The sequence below is a fragment of the Bufo gargarizans genome, chromosome 5, assembly GCF_014858855.1.
Source record: "Bufo gargarizans isolate SCDJY-AF-19 chromosome 5, ASM1485885v1, whole genome shotgun sequence".
In the NCBI taxonomy this organism is placed as follows: Eukaryota; Metazoa; Chordata; class Amphibia; order Anura; family Bufonidae; genus Bufo; species Bufo gargarizans.
In genome coordinates, this window is record NC_058084.1 from 493,320,767 (window position 1) to 493,342,043 (window position 21,277).

Below are 21,277 nucleotides of genomic sequence, written 5' to 3' on the forward strand. Positions count from 1 at the left end.
GTGCCAGTAGCAAGAGCCCCCATAGATGCCCCACAATCATGTGCCAGTAACAAGAGCCCCCATAGATGCCCCCCAATCATGTGGCAGTAACAGGTGCCCCCCAATCAGGTGCCAGTAAGTAGTACCATATAAAAAAATAAACACTTATACTTACCTCCATCAGGCTGGCATCGATGCGATGCAAACCTTTTCCGGCCTGTGTCCCGCGCTGTACGGCTCAGGCAGCGCAATGACATCATTGCGCCGCCAGCACCGGCCTCTGATAGGCTGCAGGCCTAGTGCCTGCAGCCTGTCAGAGGAACGGGGAAGGGAGACGCCTCTCCCTCCCCTGCCCCGCCCCAGCACATCCATCTGTATCGCTGTCCTGAGGACGGCGATACAGATGACTATGGAGATTAGCGCTTCCACAATAGAATCGCTCATCTCCCTGTGCCCTGTCGCCGCCCCCCCACTTGTCACTAGGGCCGCAACGGGAATCAAGAGGCAGCTGACTTGGGCCCCCAGGAGCAATTGGGCCCGGGGCAGCTGCCCCTTTTGCCCTGCGTTAAAGGCGGCCCTGGTGGTATTTTAGTAAACAGAGGATCTTCTTATAAGCCAAAAAATACGGTAGTTTTCAAATTAGAAATGTTTCCATATATTGTTACTTGTTTATAAAATAATGATTATTTCTTTTTATTTATACAGTTTTTTACACTGATATTTTCAGCTGTTTCACCTTTTATGCTTTTCAGGTCCATTGATACCACTACCTTCCTGTTCTCAGGATTTGTTCACCTGTATGTATAAAAAGGAATGTGTTCCCTTATCAGCAAAATGTAATGGAGTAGAAGAATGCACGGATGGTACAGATGAGATCCTCTGCCCTACTTCATCTCCTATCACCAGCCCCGAAACGCGCTGCAGAGTTACTGAGTTCCACTGCTTTGATAAATGCATCCCATTGATCATGCGGTGCGATGGGGTGACAGATTGTCGTCTTGGGGAAGATGAAAAGACCTGCAGTAAGGATTTCAGACTTTTTTATATGAACACGAGTACAAATTTGTTGATTGGATTTCTACCTCTGATCATTCTAATATCACTTTAAGTTATGTTACATAACAGATACAGCTGACATGACAAATTCAGCACTGCTACATCTGTAGTTGCAATGTTTTATATCCAGAGAAGCTGGCAAAGCTTTAAAAAGATTACTATTAGGAATGAGCGAACCCGAACTGCAAGTCTAGGTTCAGGATTGGTGTTTGGGTGATTTTATTATTTTCCTTTATAACATGGTAATATCAGAAAATAACAGCATTCTTAAGACAGAATGCAAAACAATATGGCCATTTATGGTTTAAAAAAACAACTCACCTCATCCACTTGATCGTGCTGTAGCAGCTTCTTAAATCTTCACTGAACAGGAACTGCCAAAGAACCTGCGATGTGCGCGATGAGGTGAGTTTGTTTTGTTTTTTCCTCTAAATGTCCATATTGTTTTGCATTCTGTCTTAAGAATGCTATTATTTTCCAATATAACCATGTTATAATGGAAAATAATAAAGTGAAGTTCGGGTCCCCATTGACATCAATAGGGTTCGGGGTCAAGTTCGGGTCCCGAATCCAACATTTGACCTGAAGTTCGTCCGAATCCGGCGAACCCGAACTTCCACGGGTTCGCTCATTCCTAGTTACTATGCAATGAATAGTGCATTTCAAATGAAGTACTGTATTATTGAAACATACATGCATTAAAAATATTGCTAGGCTTTTATGTACATTACATTGTTCTCTCAGGTAGTGCCCCCTGCTGTTTATCCTTCTGGTCCACCTTCCCCTGCATTCAGAGATGGACTCACAGTAGCTTCCCTGCTCTCTTCCTCTCCCCTCAGTTCCGACGTAGTCACCTTATAGGGAAGCAGGTGAAACAGCCCAGGCACCATTCATTCATTCATTCATTCCTACTTCTTTTCTTTTTAAAGGGAACCTGTCACCAGTTTTATTGTGTCCTAACTAAGGGCAACATAAATAAGTGACTGATTCTCTTAGCAAAATGCTGGGTCACTTTCTTTAAATGACCCAGTCGATCTGCCAACATCTTGTATTGAAAAGCTCCAGCTGATAATGATGAGTCCTGAATATTCACGAGCTCCAGACTCTCCCCGCCCACCTGCTGCTGATTGACAGTTATTTTCCATATGAATCAGCAGCAGGTGGGCAGGGGAGTGGCTATAGCTCTGAATTAAATATACGCTGGACTCAATGACATCACGCTGGACTCAAATCAGCTCATTAGCGGCATGTGGCATCTTTGTGTGTATATAATTTATGAGGTAACCATCTGTCACACCAGTAAGTGAATACATCTAAGGTACTTTTTAGTAGTTAATGATTGTATGTAATTAGTTAGATTATAATTAAATATCCACATGACAGGTTCCCTTTAAAATCTTTTTATTGATTTTCAACAAAGAGATATACAACGTAGACAATTGAACAATATGCTCGGCAAAAAATGTCGTCCATCAGTACATAATGAGGGTAACAGAGTACTTGCGGGAATGTGTTTTTAAAATGAAAAACATATACGTAAATCAAGAAGGTCAGACTCCAGAGGGTGCAAGGATACCTTTGTGAAATTAGTATTCTTGTTCATGAAGCGGATGGGGTGACACCTGAATACTGAGCACACAAACAAAAAACAAACAGTAAACCCGTATGGACGGGAGATGGGGAAGGGGGGATAATGGGGTGAAGGGTAAGGGAAGGACGGGGCGGGGGGAACGAGGATGGTATATATGAGATTGAGCACTAGGTATAGTACCGGACCAGGCCTATAAGGACCATGTCTGGGTGTCCACTAACATACAGGAGGGGGATTGCTCCTTAATTGGCACTTGCAACTACTTGGTCTAGCTCTAGGGTCACTACGGCGATGAGCCTCTTAGGCCTCTTTCACACGGGCGTCATATTTTTGGCCCGGATAAGAGGCGGGTGCGTTGCGGGAACACGCGCGATTTTTCCGCGCGAGTGCAAAACATTGTAATGCGTTTTGCACTCGCGTTAGAAAAATCGCGCATGTTTGGTACCCAAACCCGAACTTCTTCACAGAAGTTCGGGCTTGATGTTCTGAAGATTGTATTATTTTCCCTTATAACATGGTTATAAGGGAAAATAATAGCATTCTGAATACAGAATGCTTAGTAGGTGATCAATTGAGGGTTAAAAAAAAATAAAAAAATTAACTCACCTTCTCCTCTTGATCGCGTAGTTCCCGGTCTCTTCTTTACTTCTTTAATGATGAACTACTGGCTAGGACCTGTGGTGACGTCAGATCACATGCTCCAATCACATGGTCCATCACCGTGGTGATGGACCATGTGATTGGAGCATGTGATCTGACGTCACCACAGGTCCTTTAGCCCACAGCTCATCATTAAAGAAGTAAAGAAGAGACCGGGAACTACGCGATCAAGAGGAGAAGGTGAGTTTATTTTTTTATTATTTTTTTTTAACCCTCAATTGACCACCTACTAAGCATTCTGTATTCAGAATGCTATTATTTTCCCTTATAACCATGTTATAAGGGAAAATAATACAGTGAATAGACTCTCACCTAGCAACCATACGTGAAAATCGCACCGCATCCGCACTTGCTTGCGGATGCTTGCGATTTTCACGCAACCCCATTCATTTCTATGGGGCCTGCGTTACGTGAAAAACGCAGAATAAAGAACATGCTGCGATTTTCACGCAACGCATAAGTGATGCGTGAAAATCACTGCTCATGTGAACAGCCCCATAGAAATGAATGGGTCCGGATTCAGTGCGGGTGCAATGCGTTCAACTCACGTATCGCACCTGCGCAGAATACTCGCCCGTGTGAAAGGGGCCTTAGACATCCTAATCTGGGACTAGGAGAAATGTGGTGTTCGTATTGGAGATCCTGGGTTTTATGGAGCCCCAGATATAGGAGGAGCACAGTTTTTGGAAGGAGTTAAAGAGTCTGCGTGGAAGATGTATAAAGTTAGCAGTAGGTAACTGATTTTAGGAACTATTAGGGTATTGAACATTTTCCTTTGTCTCAGCCAAGAAATAAAGGTAGGGGACCAGGAATTTAGAATTTCTGGAATGGATTTTAATAATGGTGAGTAATTTAGATCATATAGTTTCTTAGGTTCGGGGAAAATATTGATACCCAGAAATTTTAGGGATGTACTAGTCCACTCAAAGGGGGAGTTTGAACGTAACCTCTGTCATTCATTCCTACTTCTAAATTCATAGAAATGTATAGATGTATCCCTCTCTAGACAGCTGAGAAGGAAATTGTGGGGGTAATACATACAAAAAGTATCTAAAGGCTATGTGCGAGGAACTGTTTTCTATGTAGGAGAGGAAAGGGTTTACAAGAGCTAATTGAAATGGCTCCTGGGAACCCACACACAGAAAGGGAAGAAAGCCCCTCAGGTAAGCGAGTAAGAGTTTGAAAATGAAGTTGTGGGATAATGCCTTTAACGGCCACTTGCACCTTTGCAATCATGTTATGAGGCCAATGCATTTTAACCGCTTCATTCCCGGAGCAGGCAAATTGTTCTGTTTTAGCAATGGGCCTATCTAACTGCAAATAGCTAATTTCTGAGCCGACCTACATGTATTTGATATTATTTTCACATGACACCTTAGTCTACTTTCACACTGGCGTTTTGTTTTCCGTTTGTGAGATCCGTTCAGGGCTCTCACAAGCGGTCCAAAATGGATCAGTTTTGCCCTAATGCATTCTGACTGGATAAGGATCCGCTCAGAATGCATCAGTTTGGCTCCGTTCTACCTCCATTCTGCTTTGGAGGCGGACACCATATAATATAATATTTAAAAATATATATTGAAGGAAAAACTGTGAAAATTATGAAAAAATGTTTATCAATATTTTTTTCTAACTGCTACAAAAGATTACTGTATGTTTGTACTGTGAAAATGGATGCTATATGTGTATCGTAACCCCTTTCTGCCACATTCAGGACAGGAAGGAGTTAATTCACAGACAGCAGGCTCACAGTTAACTTTGCAGCCAGCAGGGGGCGCTCTCACATCAAGAAGATCTTACTTGAGCGCTTCCCTGCCGACTTTTTCACTTTACTTTACAATAGATCCCGGTACCATGATGGGGGACCACTTTCACTGGTTTCCAGGATACTTATTGTGACTGCAGCTGTCTAATGACAGCGTGGTCACAGAGATAATTAAGCCACAAATGCTTCTAGATATGCCAGCTATATCTGATTGTTAGGAATGTGACCACTTGGGCCTTGTGTAAGGACATTGCTATAGGGGATGCAATGGTAGCAGCTGAATCAATGTCCTGTTGCTTGTGAGCTCAAATGCCAAACTGCCTAATAAAAAGACTCCTGTATTCTAAATAGCACACAGTAGGTGGGGGGCCCAGGATCTTCAATTTATACTTTTGCTGTTACTCAATAGAATAAAAGGGCCAGAGTCAAAATGTTACTGTCTCTATAGATTTCTTCATGAAAATGTGTCATCTCCTGACCGGCTGATTGTCACAAAAAGCTGTTTCTTTTAGGGTATGCTCACAGCCAGGGGTGCACCTAGCCTTTCTGGTGCCTGAGGCAAAAACTGAAACTGTGCCGCCCCCCCCTTCAATGCCAATTTCTTAACCTAACCCCTTTGCCACAATGGAAGCGCTCATTGCCCATGGCCCTTCCGCTGCCCAACCCTTGCCCCTACCTGGTGCTGCCTGAGGCTCATCTGGCCTCATTGTTGGTGAACCCTTGCTCACAGTGGATTCTCTGTTCCACTCATCTGAATGGGGCATGCACATGCTGCAGAAATAATCAGGTTCACAAGTATGGGAATAGATTTTTCAGTAATAGAAATGTCAGTAACAAATCTGCTACATGTGAATGTACCCCTATTCATGGGATTAATGGGGGTCAAAGCCGTCATAGTGCACTGATTAGACATTAAAGGGGTATTCTGCTTTCAGCAAATGTTTTTCTTTGCATAAGGAACAGTTATACAATTTTCTTGGAAATTTTTCTCACAAATTCCTTGTGGTTTTCAGAACTCTGCTTGCTTTTATACAATCGGGATAGCTCGTTGTTTACGTCAGCTGGTTAAAATTCTGTCCTGGTCCTGTGATGTTACAAGACAAAGCTCTGATGATGTGTGTGACCACATGACCAGGACAGATATTTACCCACTGGAAAAAAATAATGATGTTTCCTATGGAATGAAAGCAAGCAGAGATCTTGAAAACCAAGAGGCATTAATAGACAAAGAATATAGAAAAATGTATTCATGAAACAAAGTAATTTAGTTTCTAAGAATATACAATGCCTTTGGAGTCAATATGTAGCATGCATAGAGCCTTAAAGGGGTTGTGTATATATATTTTTTATCTCTCCCTAGCCTAACAGTACTTGTTGAGAAATCTTTACTAATCCTTACTTACCTGGTCCTCACCACCATGTTCTGGTTTTGTAGCTTGGGAACTATTCACTTGACTTCCGGTCCCCGACTCTCAACTTTCACACGGACAGGGTCACGTGCACTGGTGCAACCAATGACTGGTCTCAGAGGTGATGTGTTCCCAAGAGACACATGACCCAACAGTGACGTGGAAGAACTGGAAGTTGTCAGATGGGGATTGAAAGTCCACTGAAGACAGTCCAGAAGCCACAAAACAGAAGAAGAGCAGCATAGATGGAGCAGGTGAATATAGATCTCTTCACAGGTACCACTGGGAAGGAGGGACGATTTAAAGGGGTTTTCCAAGAATTAAATACTTATGACCTATCCTCTGATGGGTGGGTGTCTGACACCCGGGACCCCTGCTTATTAGCTGTTCGAGAAGGCAGCGCAGCTCGCAGTAGTTCCCCGGCCTTCTTGAAGCTTTCCCTAGGCCGAGTGGCAACACTTTCATTGGTTACGTGGCCTAGGAGCAGTTCAGTCCCATAGAAGTGAATGGGGATGAGCTGCGATACCAAACACAGCCACTATACAGTTTATTGAGCTGTGCTTGGTGAGCATGGAGAAGCCCACAGCGCTCACAGCTCAAACAGCTGATCAATGGGGGTACCGGGACCCCCACCGATCAGATACTGATGACCTATCCAGAGAATAAGTCATTAGTATTTTACTCTCGGAAAACCCTTTTAAGTGTGGACAACCCTTTATAAGACAAACTTCATAATAGGTTCTCTTTGCTCAGTCTTTTGCGTTTGTGAAATTCCACATTATGTATTACGTCTCTTTTCTAGAACTTTTCCATATGAAACCTTTTTGGTTTATTGTTATTGATGTGCCTTTAAACATTGTGCATTATGCAGGTGATATGTTGACCTGTGGTAGGTAAAACTGGGACACTTAGGGGGTCATAATAACCCCTATAGCTGGTGGTAGATCCGCTGAAGTTATAAAGAGGCGCCGGCCTCTACATAACTTTGGCGTATCCAGCGCCAGTCGAAATGTATGCCAGTTTCCTAGCTGTCTTAAGGCTCATGCACGCAGCCGTTGGTTGGCTGTGATTTGCGGTCCCCAGTGCACAGGCAACATCCGTGCCGATTCCGCAGACCGATCCAGGCCCACTCAACTTCACAAAAAAATAAAACATGTTCTTTTTTTTTGCGGTGTGGAGACATGGAGAGAAACCCCACGGACGCACTCTGTAGTGCTTTCGTGGGGTTCCGTGCCTCTGTTCCGCACTGGACTTTCCGGATTGCGGACCCACATCCGTGTTTTCAGGCCGCAATACAGGCACGGCCAGCACACGTGTTTGTGTGCGGGAGCCCTTCCATTTAGACCATTTTCTACAGCTAAAACATGCATAGAAAATGATGAATGAGATGTGCCTGCAAGGCCGTTCCCTTTTTTACACCTGGCGTGGGCGGGGAAAAGTTGCATATTGTTGCATAAATATGCGCCAGAAATACCTTTATGCGGCGGAAATACACCTAATAAAGGCATATTACAGGCTAGTAAATGACCCAGTACTTTTAATGAGATCACGGAAGGTGTCGATATTCTCCTAACATTATACCTCCATAACCTTGGAAGAGATTTCCTATCTTCTCTCATTAACAAAGCTCTTTTATTACTTCCCTTTAAAATTAATAGAAAAGAAACAATTGTACCAAGACGTTCGTTTGGAGGACATAAAAAAGGTTTCCTTATAATGATTTCATTTACTTTGAAATGTAATCACAGAGCCACAAATGTTAACTTCACTTTGTAGTTGAAAATTCACTTTCCTGATAAAATAATCTTTGTAGGTGATGACATGTTTGAAAAAAAATATGTTTTTCCGAGATAAAATATGAGGCCTGAAAGACGGACAAAGAACTAAAATAAACAAGATGAAGAATTCTGATGAAAAGAAAAACTCAATAAAGTTTCTAACTAGACACAGAGATCTGAATTTTTTATCCAAGTGTTTATAGTTGGATTTTCATGTAAGTGTTTTGAAGGTTTCAAGGTGGCTTCTATTCAACTACTTTACATCAACAATAAGAAAAAGGAAGAAAAATATAAAATTCTAGGCCTAATCCACATGCGTGTATTACTGCTCTGTACACCCTTTAAGTTGTATGGATCTTTAATGAGATACCTACAAAACTATGTGAGTTATGGTAGGTATACCGTACCGAATATCTGCCGGGACGGTTCCCGAACGCGGTCACGCGAACAAATGTTTGCGAACCGCAAGTTCGCGGCGGGTCCCATTTATGTTAATGGCAGGCGAACCTGAAAAACCTTCAGCTCATATTTAAATAATTACTATAAGTGCACAAATAGTCCCACAACGTGGACAGTGACATACCAGATTGTCACGCCTACAATTTTTCAACAGTGGATCTCAACTGCGGATTTATTAGGATCAATCAGATATGAATCTCAGGCGTCACTCACAACCTCAACGGTGAGTTTGAGATTCTACCATCACGTGATCAGGAGAAAACAACTCTGGTCGGCGCAGTACTATTGCTTCATAGACTGCGGGTAGGTGTTTAGCATACAAGAATGTGGTAGCTGCCGCGGGGTTAACAGAGGCCACTCAACAAGGGACCTACACAGTTATCTCAGCCTGTATGTAAGTAAGGAGAGGTGCTCTCTCACAGAGAGGGTACTTGCGATTGGCAGCGGCTATGCGATGGTGGAGACTCCCTTGGAGACCGTAGTTTCAGGGCAGAGCGGATCCGTCTTCTTGATGTTAGTAAGGAGATGAGAAGGGTCCGGTTCCTAAGCGGATCCGTCTTCCAGCTGGCAGCGGGGGTACTGGCGCGGGTCCAGTTGCGGTGCGGATCCGTCTCGCAGATGTCAGCGGGGTAGCTGGAGCGGGTCCGGTTGCGGTGCGGATCCGTCTCCCAGATGACAGTGAGGGAGACGTGCAAGCTTCGATCTCTTGATGTCCCAAACACAGGTGGTGAGGCAGCAGGCGTACCGACTACAATCACAGCACGCCATGCCGCCTCACCAGCCCCTTTAAATAGCACCAGGAAGTGTCATAGGACCTTCTGATTGGCCCGGACGACTTCCGCGTTCCACCGTGGAACGCAGCCGCCGCGTCACAACCTGGAGCCCCCGCGCGTCTTCCGCGTTCCACGGTGGAACGCAAGGAGCGCGGCAGACGAAGAAAAGGCCGTCGCGTCGGCGGCATTACAGTATCCCCCCCTCAAAGGAACGCCTCCGGAGTTCTCCCTGGGAGTAGGCCGATCAGGATACCTACGATGGAACAAACGGGTCAATCTAGGAGCATGTACGTCCCGCGAGTCTTCCCAAGAATCATCCGCAGGAGTATAACCCTTCCATCGTATGAGATACTGTATAGATGATCCCCTTTTACGGGAGTCGAGTATCTTGTCGACTTCGTACTCAACCTCACCCTGGACCTGAATTGGGGGGCCAGGGGGGAAGGCTCTAAGGGGGAGTCGGTTAGGTTTGTACGGTTTAAGCAGGGAGACATGGAAGGAGGGATGGATTTTCCAGTCGGGAGGAAGAGTTAGGCGAACCGCATTTTGATTCAGGACTTTCTCGATGGGAAATGGCCCGATGTACTGACGACCGAGTTTCCTAGCGGGCACGTTAAGGCGGAGATTTCTCGTAGACAACCACACCATGTCTCCCACACAGTATGCGGGGGGATTAGAGTGTCGAGTGTCATAATGTTTTTTTTGTCGCTCCTTTGCGGTCTTTAGGTTACCTTGTATTGTAAGGGAAGTCTGTCTTAGACATTCGAGATAGTCCTGAACTGCAGGAACGTTCCCGGGTAAGTAATCAGGGGGCAGGTTGGTGGGGTGGAAACCGTAGTTTGCATAGAAAGGAGAGTATTGAGTGGAGGAGTTCATTGAATTGTTGTATGCAAACTCGGCGAGAGGCAGTAGATCGAACCAGTCATCTTGGAGATGGCTGCAATAGCATCGAATGTATTGTTCTAGACACTGGTTTACTCGCTCTGTTTGGCCGTTAGTTTGTGGGTGGTATGCGGTTGACATTCTGTGATCAATTTGGAGGGCTGTGCAAAGTGCCTTCCAAAATTTTGATACAAACTGACTGCCCCTGTCGGAAATAATTACGGAGGGTAAACCGTGCAATCGAAGGACTTGACTGAGGAAAGTTTGGGCGGTTTCTTTTGAAGATGGTAATTTTTTAAGTGGGGAGAAGTGAGCCATTTTGGTTAGTAGGTCGACAGTAACCATGATGGTGTTGCAACCCTCTGAGCGAGGGAGGTCGACTATAAAATCGACAGAGACCATCTGCCAAGGTCTGGTGGGTGTTTCTAGTGACATCAGTAACCCATAGGGAGGCTTTCTGTCGGTTTTGGTAGAGGCACAGACATCACAGGTGGAGACATATTCGTGGATGGATTTGGTCATGTCTGGCCACCAGAATTTTCTGCGTACAAGCTCCAAGGTTTTGGTGATGCCTGGGTGGCCCGCTAGAGGTGTGTCATGCATGAGTCGAATAACAGATGGTTGCATTCTAGGAGGGATGTAAAGTTTGTCGTTTTTGAAAAGAAATCCATCGGTTGTTGTCAACCCCGGAGGAGCAGGAGGATCCCCTTCAGAGGGAGTATGTTTCAAGAGCTCCTTGAATCCCGTGGTGAGACCCACGAACCGGTTTGCCGGAAGTAGTAGGGCAGGAGGTTCTGTGTCAGTACTCTCCTCGTATAACCTGGAGAGAGAGTCAGCCTTTGTGTTTTTGGAACCTGGTCTGTAAGATATATGGAAATCAAAACGATCAAAAAAAAGGCTCCACCGTACTTGCCTTGCCGACATGGTTTTACAAGTTTTGAGGAACTGTAAATTGCGGTGGTCAGTGTAGATCATGATGGGATGTTTGGCTCCTTCCAAAAGATGTCTCCAGTTGCCCAGCGCATCCTTAATAGCTAACAGCTCCTTTTCCCCAATGGGGTAATTCTTTTCAGCAGTATTGAGAGTTCGGGAGTAGTATGCAACTGGGTGCAAGGGATCAGAAAGGGATGGTTGTTGCGATAGAACTGCTCCAATGGCGAGGTGGGAAGCATCAACCTCTAGAACAAAATGGAAATCGGGGTTGGGCAATTGGAGTATGGGAGCTGAGGTATATCTCTGTTTGAGTATTTCGAACGCCTTTTGGGCGTCGGAGGACCATGTATAGGGTATTGTAGTACTGGTTAGTCTTGTCAAGGGTTTTACTATCTCTGAGAATTTTTTTATGAATTTCCGGTAATAGTTGGAAAAGCCTAGAAATCGTTGGAGTGCTTTGCGTGTGTGGGGCACAGGCCAGGCCTGAATGCATTCCACTTTGGACTGATCCATTTGAATCCCCTGGGGGGAGATGTGATATCCCAGGAAGGAAATGGAAGGCTGTTCGAAAATACATTTCTCTAATTTAGCGAAAAGGGAGTGGACCCGAAGACGGGACAGCACCCATCTTAGGTGCCTCCTGTGGTCGGTAGGACTGTCCGAGTACACCAGAATGTCATCCAAATAGATTACCACGCAGACGTCCAGCAGATCTCGAAAGATGTCGTTAACGAAATGCTGGAACGTTGCCGGGGCATTGCACAACCCGAAAGGCATTACCATGTACTCGAACAGTCCGTATCTGGTTCTGAATGCCGTCTTCCACTCATCTCCTTTCCGGATCCTGATCAAGTTATATGCGCTTCTGAGGTCGAGTTTGGTGAAAATACGGGATGATTGTAACCTATCGATCAGTTCGGGGATGAGTGGAAGAGGGTAGCGGTTTTTTATGGTAATTTTGTTGAGACCCCTGTAATCAATTATTGGCCTTAATCCGCCATCTTTGTTTTTCACAAAGAACATCCCTGCACTAGCAGGTGAGGTTGAGGGCCTTATGAAACCCTTTTTTAAGTTCTCGTCTAAGTAGGCCTTCAGGTGGACTAATTCGGGTTGGGAAAGCGGATAAATGCGGCCCGTAGGAAGAGGACTGCCTGGAATGAGGTCAATAGGGCAGTCATAGGGTCTATGTGGGGGAAGTGTGGCTGCACCTGATTGGCTGAAAACGTCTTCAAATTCAGCGAGATGGGGAGGTATCCCCGTGGGAGCGATCTGCATGAGTGCAGTGTTTGGATAACAAGTGGAGGTACAGTAGTGGGAATCCAACTGTACCTCCCCTTTAGGCCAGAGGAGAGAGGGTTGGTGCAGTCTGATCCAGGGAAGCCCCAATACTACAGGGAACATGGGAGAGGAAATGACATCAAACATAAGGTGTTCGATGTGACCCTCTCCACAGGCCACGAGTAATGGTTGGGTGTGGTGAGAGATTGGTCCAGAAGGGGATGTGGACCCATCTAAAAAAGTAATTGAGACCGGGTTCTGCTTCAAGGTGTGGGGTATTTTATTGGATTTAACCAGATGTGAATCTATAAAGTTGCCACAGGCTCCGGTGTCTATCATGGCCTTGACGATAATCCTCTCGGTATCCCACTGTAAGCTGAGAGAAATGTATATGTAAGAATTGCGGTGGCAGAGACTATGTGTCAATTTACAGATATGTATCTCCCTACCTTCTGTCTTCTTTTTAACCGCCGGGCAGTCGTCTACTACGTGGTCAGGGGAGGCACAGTAGAGACATAGGTTCAGCGTGCGTCTCCTGGCCTTTTCAGCCGGCGTGAGGGGTCCTCGCAAGGTTCCCAGCTCCATTGGCTCCTCTTTAGGGGTAGATCTGGCTCCTCTTACAGCTGGTGTGGGGGTAAAGACTCTCTCTGCTCTCCGTTCACGAAGGCGGCGGTCAATTGTAACAGAGCGTTGGATAAGGTCGTCTAAGGTGGGGGGTAACTCATCTCGGGCAATCTCATCTTTCAAGGCCTCCGAAAGGCCGAGGCGGAATTGGTTACGAAGGCTGAGATTATTCCACTCCGTCTCCCTGGCCCACCGTTTAAACTCGGCTATATAATCTTCGACTGGTCGGCGGCCTTGTTTAAGTGCTCTGATGGCAGTCTCTGCAGGTCAATTGTTTACTGGAGTCATCATAGAGGAGTGCCATGGCCTCCATGAATCTGGGGAAGGAATCTAGGACCTCATCCTCTTCATCAAAGTAGGTCTCGGCCCAGGCTCGGGGTTCCCCTTTAAGGTAGGAAATGAGTGTGAGAACCTTTATACGGTCATTGTAATAAGTGCGTGGCCGCAGATCAAACATGAGTCTGCACGAACTTATGAACTGACGGAATAGTTTCCTATCCCCGGAGAAGGGTTCGGGGGCACAGACCTTGGGTTCAGGTCCCTCTCTGGGAGGTGCAGCACCTGCGTTTTGGTTAACCAAAGTACGCAATCTTTGGTTCTCCAGCTGCAGGTCCTGCACAGAGGCAGACAGGGTCTCGACTCTCTGGGACAAAGAAACCATATGTCTAGCGAGTTCCGCTGGATCCATCTTTACTGGTGCTGTGATACTGTCACGCCTACAATTTTTCAACAGTGGATCTCAACTGCGGATTTATTAGGATCAATCAGATATGAATCTCAGGCGTCACTCACAACCTCAACGATGAGTTTGAGATTCTACCATCACGTGATCAGGAGAAAACAACTCTGGTCGGCGCAGTACTATTGCTTCATAGACTGCGGGTAGGTGTTTAGCATACAAGAATGTGGTAGCTGCCGCGGGGTTAACAGAGGCCACTCAACAAGGGACCTACACAGTTATCTCAGCCTGTATGTAAGTAAGGAGAGGTGCTCTCTCACAGAGAGGGTACTTGCGATTGGCAGCGGCTATGCGATGGTGGAGACTCCCTTGGAGACCGTAGTTTCAGGGCAGAGCGGATCCGTCTTCTTGATGTTAGTGAGGAGATGAGAAGGGTCCGGTTCCTAAGCGGATCCGTCTTCCAGCTGGCAGCGGGGGTACTGGCGCGGGTCCAGTTGCGGTGCGGATCCGTCTCGCAGATGTCAGCGGGGTAGCTGGAGCGGGTCCGGTTGCGGTGCGGATCCGTCTCCCAGATGACAGTGAGGGAGACGTGCAAGCTTCGATCTCTTGATGTCCCAAACACAGGTGGTGAGGCAGCAGGCGTACCGACTACAATCACAGCACGCCATGCCGCCTCACCAGCCCCTTTAAATAGCACCAGGAAGTGTCATAGGACCTTCTGATTGGCCCGGACGACTTCCGCGTTCCACCGTGGAACGCAGCCGCCGCGTCACAACCTGGAGCCCCCGCGCGTCTTCCGCGTTCCACGGTGGAACGCAAGGAGCGCGGCAGACGAAGAAAAGGCCGTCGCGTCGGCGGCATTACACAGATGTATTATTCGAATTTGCGATCTCCATTCATTATTTTTTTAAATGCGAAATATCAGCAATATAGTTTTCGCGTACGTGCATGTGCACACCAGTTATAATAATTTTTTCAATACCGTTTGTCACTGTGTGTAGTAAAGGAAACGCAGCAAAACCGCAAACAAATGCTGCAGTACCCAAATACACTATATAGAAAGTATATTATTAGTATACACCCCGCTTCTATCAGTTTTTTTGGGGGGGGCGACTGGTATATCACACCAGTTATAATTATTTTTTCTAATTGCGTTTGTCACTCTGTGTAGCTGCAGTATCGCTGCAGAACCGCTCACCCCTGCTGCACAATACAAATCCACTATAATATGCTTTCTATGTTAGAAAGTATATTATAAGTGTATTATACACCTCTGTACTGCACACCTATCGATAGCACACCTATACAAATCCTTAAAAGGACTTTTGTGGACCTATTTGATAGCATTTTTGTCCCTAGCAGCCTGTCCCTGCTCCACACAGCAAACTCTCCCTACACTGACAAAAGACTGAATGTAAAATGGCGGCCAGATCGGGTCTATTTATAAGGTATCTCCATGTGCTGAAACTTTTCAATTGGCTGTCCTGTACCACCTGATGGATGTGTCATGGGTCAAAGTTCTTCACAATGTAAAAGAATATGACGAGCCCGAATATCGCTATATGTTTGCATGTTCGGCGAATTGCGAACCAGCAAAGTTCGCCGCGAACCGACCGCCGGGCGATCCGCAAGGCCATCACTAACCGTTTGTGGGACCTTGTGTATTCCTATTGGATGCTGTATTAAAGAGGTATTCTTCGCTAGAGATGTAGAGATTCTACATTATATAGCACCAAAGTTACATCTCAAGAGTCTGTAGGCAAAAGTAGTCTGGCACTTAAGACTTACCCTAAAGCTGCCTATACATAATAGATCCATGTCAGTCGAAGCCTTGATTTTGGTGGTTTTGGCTGATCATCTAATGCATATGGGATCTTCTGATTTTCTGCTGATGGCTGATGTTGCGGGAAATAAGGATAATGAACACTGGATATCAGCTACCTGATCCTCTTGTTCTTGGGGAGATACGCTGCTACCAGAGGTATCTGGAAGTGGCTTTCTCTGCTTTCCCCATTCACTATATGCATACTGTAATGGACAGTAGGTGTGGAACTACTGTTCCAACCAACTGGTTTAACTTTGGCCTAGACCTAAGGGTGTTATCCTGGCAATCCTCTGGCATTCACCCTTTAATAGGGATACTATACAGGGATATGGACTTTGCTGCAGGGAACCACCAGACCACTACCTCTTGGAGTTGTTCTGGTGTGATTGGCAGCTAACTCACAGGGGTCAGAGACTCCAGTGCAAAACACTGAGGAATCAGGCAAAGCTAATGATCAGTGGTAGGCCGAAGTCAGGGCAGGCAGAGTACATGTGAATCCGAGAATCGGTCCAAGGGTCAGGGAAGGCAGCAAAGGGTTTGCTCAGTAAAGAGGCACAGGTCAGGTCAGACAGCAGAGGGTGAGAATCCTGGTGTCCAGCTCTGCTACTGACAGGTAGGATGTGCTCAGCAGGACTGTTCCACTGGTCAACCACTGGGTTAGTGAAGTGGTTCCCATGTCCACCCTGGATGGTGGGATGGCAGCAGGCATGGAGTGCTGCCATGACACATGCTTGGCCGAACTGAGCATGCATATGTTTGGGGGGATCCAGAGACATAGCGGACAGTGTTCCAGGTGTATGACCAGCTTGGAGAAATTTTTGCTCATTCTTCCATACAAAATGGCTTGAAATCTGTTAACTTAGGTGTTTCCTCCCATAAACTGCTTGCTTCAAAGCCTTCCAAAACATTTCTATTGGATTAAGGTCAGGACTTTTTCTTGGCCATTACAAAACTTTAAATGCATTCTTTTTTTAACCATACTTTGGTAGAATTACTTGTGTGCTTAGGGTCGTTGTCTTGCTACATTACCCACATTCTCTTGAGATTCAATTAATGGACAGATGTCCTGACATTTTCCTTTAGAATTTGCTGGTATAATTTAGAAATCCGTGTTCCATGAATAAATATACAAAAGTTTTGTGTATTAGATTACATGCTATTAGCTGCAGTCCCTTTGTAGAAGTAGGTCTCTACTTCTTTCAGTCCAAAACGTATAAAAAGGGTCTGCGCTGCAATAAAGGAAAGCTTAGTGGTAACACAAAAATCACTTGTTCTTTTTATGCTGCTTCTTCCAATCTCCTCCTTATCCGTCTTCCTTCGCAGCTTCTTAGTCTCTGAAGCAACGAGCGGTAGTAGGTATGCTTCTCACGCCTTCAAAGAGAGTATCAACGTAGCCCAGACCCGCATGTAATAGTTTACGCTTCTTTATTACACTTACAAAATCGTAATCTTAAAGATCACATGGAACATATGAGGGCTTTATGCAGCGCAGACCCTAAACCCTTTTTATACGTGTTCCATGAATGATGGCAAGCCTTTTTGGCTCAGATGTAGCCATACAGGCCTAGACCATGATATTACCACCACTCTGTTTCACAGGTGCCATGAGGTTTTTATGCTGTAATTTCGGAGCCAACCTACAAGAATTTGAGAATGTTTTTCTGGAACACCTAGGACCTTTCTTTTTATGCCATTAGATGACAGATATAATATTAAGAAAATATATTTAAGGAAAAATTATAAAAAAAATATATTTTTGCTTTCTTAATTTTTTTTTCTAACTATAAAAGATTTCAAGACAAAAAATTACTAAAATCATTACCATATGTTTGTACTGTGAAAATGAACTCTATTTGTGTAATTTATCTACTGGCTGGGCTCACTGCAAGACAAAGGACTAGAGTGAATTTTGGATTTTGGTTGTCTTTTTTTTCTATTGCTGATTCTATGGCACCATACTGCCAGTACAGATGTTGTACTGTCATCGTACCTGTCTAATGACAGTGTAGTCACAGAGATCTACAGCGCCATTGGGTTAAGGGTGTGGCCAATACCAGAAACAACACAGACGCCTATTTATCCACAAAGTAGACATGCCGGTACCCACATCCATTTCCTTAAGTACATAACCCTTCCAGTGAACAAGATACTGAAGAGAACTACGGAGAGCTCGAGAGTCAATTATCTTGGCGATCTGGAATTCAAAGCTACCGTCCACCATGACAGGAGCGGGTGGCAAGGAAGAGGGCTCCAAAGGTTTAACATATCTCTTCAACAAAGATTTTTGAAACACATTATGTATTTTCAGAACCTGAAGGAAGTCCAAGACGAAAAGCTACAGGATTAATAATGGCAGTGACCTTACATGGACCAATAAACCTTGGACCCAACTTCCAAGAAGGAACCTTTAACCTAATGTTTCTTGTGGAAAGCCACACCAAATCGCCCACTCTTAGGTCCGGATCCTTTATACGTTTCTTGTCATCAACACGTTTATACTTGTTGCCCATATTACTCAAGTTATTTTGAATTTTCCGCCATATAGATAATAATGATGCTAAAAAACATTCCTCCTCAGGAATACCAGAAGTATCTGAACCAGAAAATGTGCCAAACTGAAGATGAAACCCATATGCCCCAAAAAACGGCAACTTACCAGACAATGCTATAAAGTGTACCATTTTACTAAAACGATCAACCACCACCAAAATAACTGTCTTTCCTGATGAATTAGGCAGATCAGTGAAAAAAATCAAGTGAGTCCATGATCTGGACGGGGTGGGCAATGGAAGTAGGAATCCGGAAGGCCGAGTATGTGTCACCTTAGCACGCGCACAGACACTACAGGCCGACACATAATCCTCAACACATTTACGCAACCCCAGCCACCAGAATCTATGAGAGACGAGGTCGGCAGTAGATCTGCTCCCAGGGTGTCCCGTAAGAACCATACAATTATGTTCCTCAAAAACCTTGTGACGCTTCCGATGACACAAATAATTTCTCAGAGGGGCAAGAATCCACTGCGTCTCCCTGGGCCTCTAACACCTTCACCTCTAGGTGAGGGTATAGAGCGGATATCACCACCTTTTCTGACAGAATAGGACTAGGATTTTCAAAATCACCACCTCCAGGAAAACTACATGACAAGGCATCTGCATTGATGTTCTTAACCCTAGGATGATAAGTGACAGTGAAATTGAATTTTTGTGAAAAACAAAGACCATCTGGCCTGCCTCGGGTTCAGTCATTTAGCTGACTCCAAGTAAGCCAGGTTTTTGTGAACTGTGATCGGATGAATCGCCCCTTCCAACCAATGATGCCACTCCTCGAAAGCCAACTTAATAGTCAGTAACTCTCTGTTACCCACATCGTAATTTTTCTCTGCAGAAGAGAGTTTTTTAGAGAAAAAGGCACATGGACGCCATTTACCAGGTGACGGGCCCTGCGATAAAACTGCTCCTACTCCCACCTCGGACGCATCCACTATCACAATAAAAGGTTGTGATACATCCAGCTGCATCAATATAGGGGCATATGAGAAGCACTTCTTAACCGCAGAAAAGGCTTGCCACGCCGAATCAGGCCACACTGAGATATCCATGCCTTTCCTAGTCATGTCAGTTAAGGGTTTCACCACTGTCGAATAGTTATTAATACATTTTCGGTAATAATTGGTGAACCTCAAAAACCGCATAAGAGCCTTCAGATTTTCGGGTCCATCCCAGTCAAATACAGTATGGACTTTTTCCGGATCCATTCAAAAACCTGAAGGCGACAACAGGTATCGCAAAAATTGTACCTCGAGTACAGCAAAAACACACTTCTCTAATATTGCATACAATTTATTATCCCTTAGGATCTGCAACACCTATCTAACGCGATTCTGATGTATCTCCACGTCTGGAGAATAAATTAGTATGTCATCCAAATACACGACTACAAACCTCCCCACAAGGTGATAAAAATTGTTATTCACAAAATGCTAGGAAACTGCAGGAGCATTGGTCAACCCAAAAGGCGTGATCAGATTCTCAAAGTGACCCTCTAGAGTATTAAAAGCCATCTTCCATTGATCCCCTTGCTTGATCCTGACCAGATTATATGCCCCCCTTCAATCCAACTTAGAGAACACTTTGGCACCAACAATCTGGTTAAACAAATTAGGAATCAAAGGAAGGGGGTAAGTATCACAGACAGTAATCCGATTGAGTTCACGGAAATCTAGACATGGCCGAAGACCTCAGTCTTTTTTTTTAACAAAAAAGAACCCTGCTGCCACTGGAGATTTGGAGGGTCTTATGTGTCCTTTAGCCAAACTCTCGGTAATATACTCTCTTATGGCCAGTCTTTAAGGTCCAGAAAGGTTATACAACCTAGATTTGGGCAATTTATCTCTGGGAATAAGATTCATAGGACAATCATATTTCTGATGTGGAGGTAAATCCTGGCATCCACTCAGAAAAGATGAAGGCAATGTCTTAGTAGTTAAAACAGAAATAGATGTATTAAGACAATTGCCAACGTAATAATAACCCCAATCCAGAATCTGTCTAGCTTGCCAATCGATGGTTGGATTGTGCTTGCTCAACCGCGGCAAACCCAGAACCACCTGAGCAGGGAGACCCTCCAACACAAAACACAAGATAAATTCTTGATGAAAGTCACCCATTCTTAACCCCTTCACGTCTGCAATCTGTATATATACGTGATAGCTGCACGGGGTATGTGCAGCTACCACGTATATATACGTTCTGGAAGCTCTTTAATCCAAGCGCTGCAAAGCGCTTGGATTAAAGCTTCTGCCCCTGCCCTGTATGCTGTCACGGACAGCATACAGTGCAGTAATGCCGGCAAGGGACCAATCAGAGTGGCCCCTTGCCGGCAATCGATCCGATTGGTTAGTCTGTGCAGACTAACCAATCGGATCGCGGCAGTGTTAAAATGCCGGTTTCAGGCTCTGATCTGAGCTCTGCAGATCAGAGCCTGAAATCGGTAATGTGTCCTGAAGCCCCCGATCTGTGCCCCCGATGCGGTCCACCCCCTCCCAAAAAATATAGTGAATAAAGAAGTTAAAAAAATAAAGTTTTACAAAAATTAAAAGTTTAAAGTAAAAAAGAAAAAAGGGTCCTTTTTCCAAAATTAAGTTAATTTTTTTTTTTAAAATAGGGAAAAAAAAGAAAAGTAGACATATTAGGTAATGCCGCATCTGTATAGACCGGCTCTATAAAAATATCACATGACCTAAACCCTCAGGTGAACACCGTCAAAAAAATAAAATAAAACTGTGCTAAAAAAACATTTTTTTGTCACCTTACATCACTAAAAGTGCAACACCAAGTGATCAAAAAGGCGTATGCCCTGCAACATAGTACCAATCTAACCCTTACCTCATCCCACAAAAAATTAGCCCCTACCTAAGACAATCGCCCAAAAAATAAAAAAAAATATGGCTCGCAGACTATGGAGACACTAAGGCCTCTTGCACACGAGCGTGTGCCCTCCGAGACATGCGATCCGTGAGCGGACCATATGTCCCGGAGCGGCATTAATCGTACGCACGGGAGCACACAGCATCATAGATTA

At 44.9% G+C, this 21,277-nt stretch overlaps 1 protein-coding gene across 1 annotated transcript in view; it reads left to right on the forward strand.

The window, feature by feature from the left end:
• MALRD1 (MAM and LDL receptor class A domain containing 1) overlaps positions 1-21,277 on the forward strand; it is a 500,726-nt gene that overhangs the window by 409,693 nt on the left and 69,756 nt on the right. The window contains exon 33 of the mRNA XM_044295614.1: positions 732-1,001. Within this exon, the coding sequence (XP_044151549.1) occupies positions 732-1,001 (270 nt within the window). The remainder of the gene's footprint in view (positions 1-731; positions 1,002-21,277) is intronic.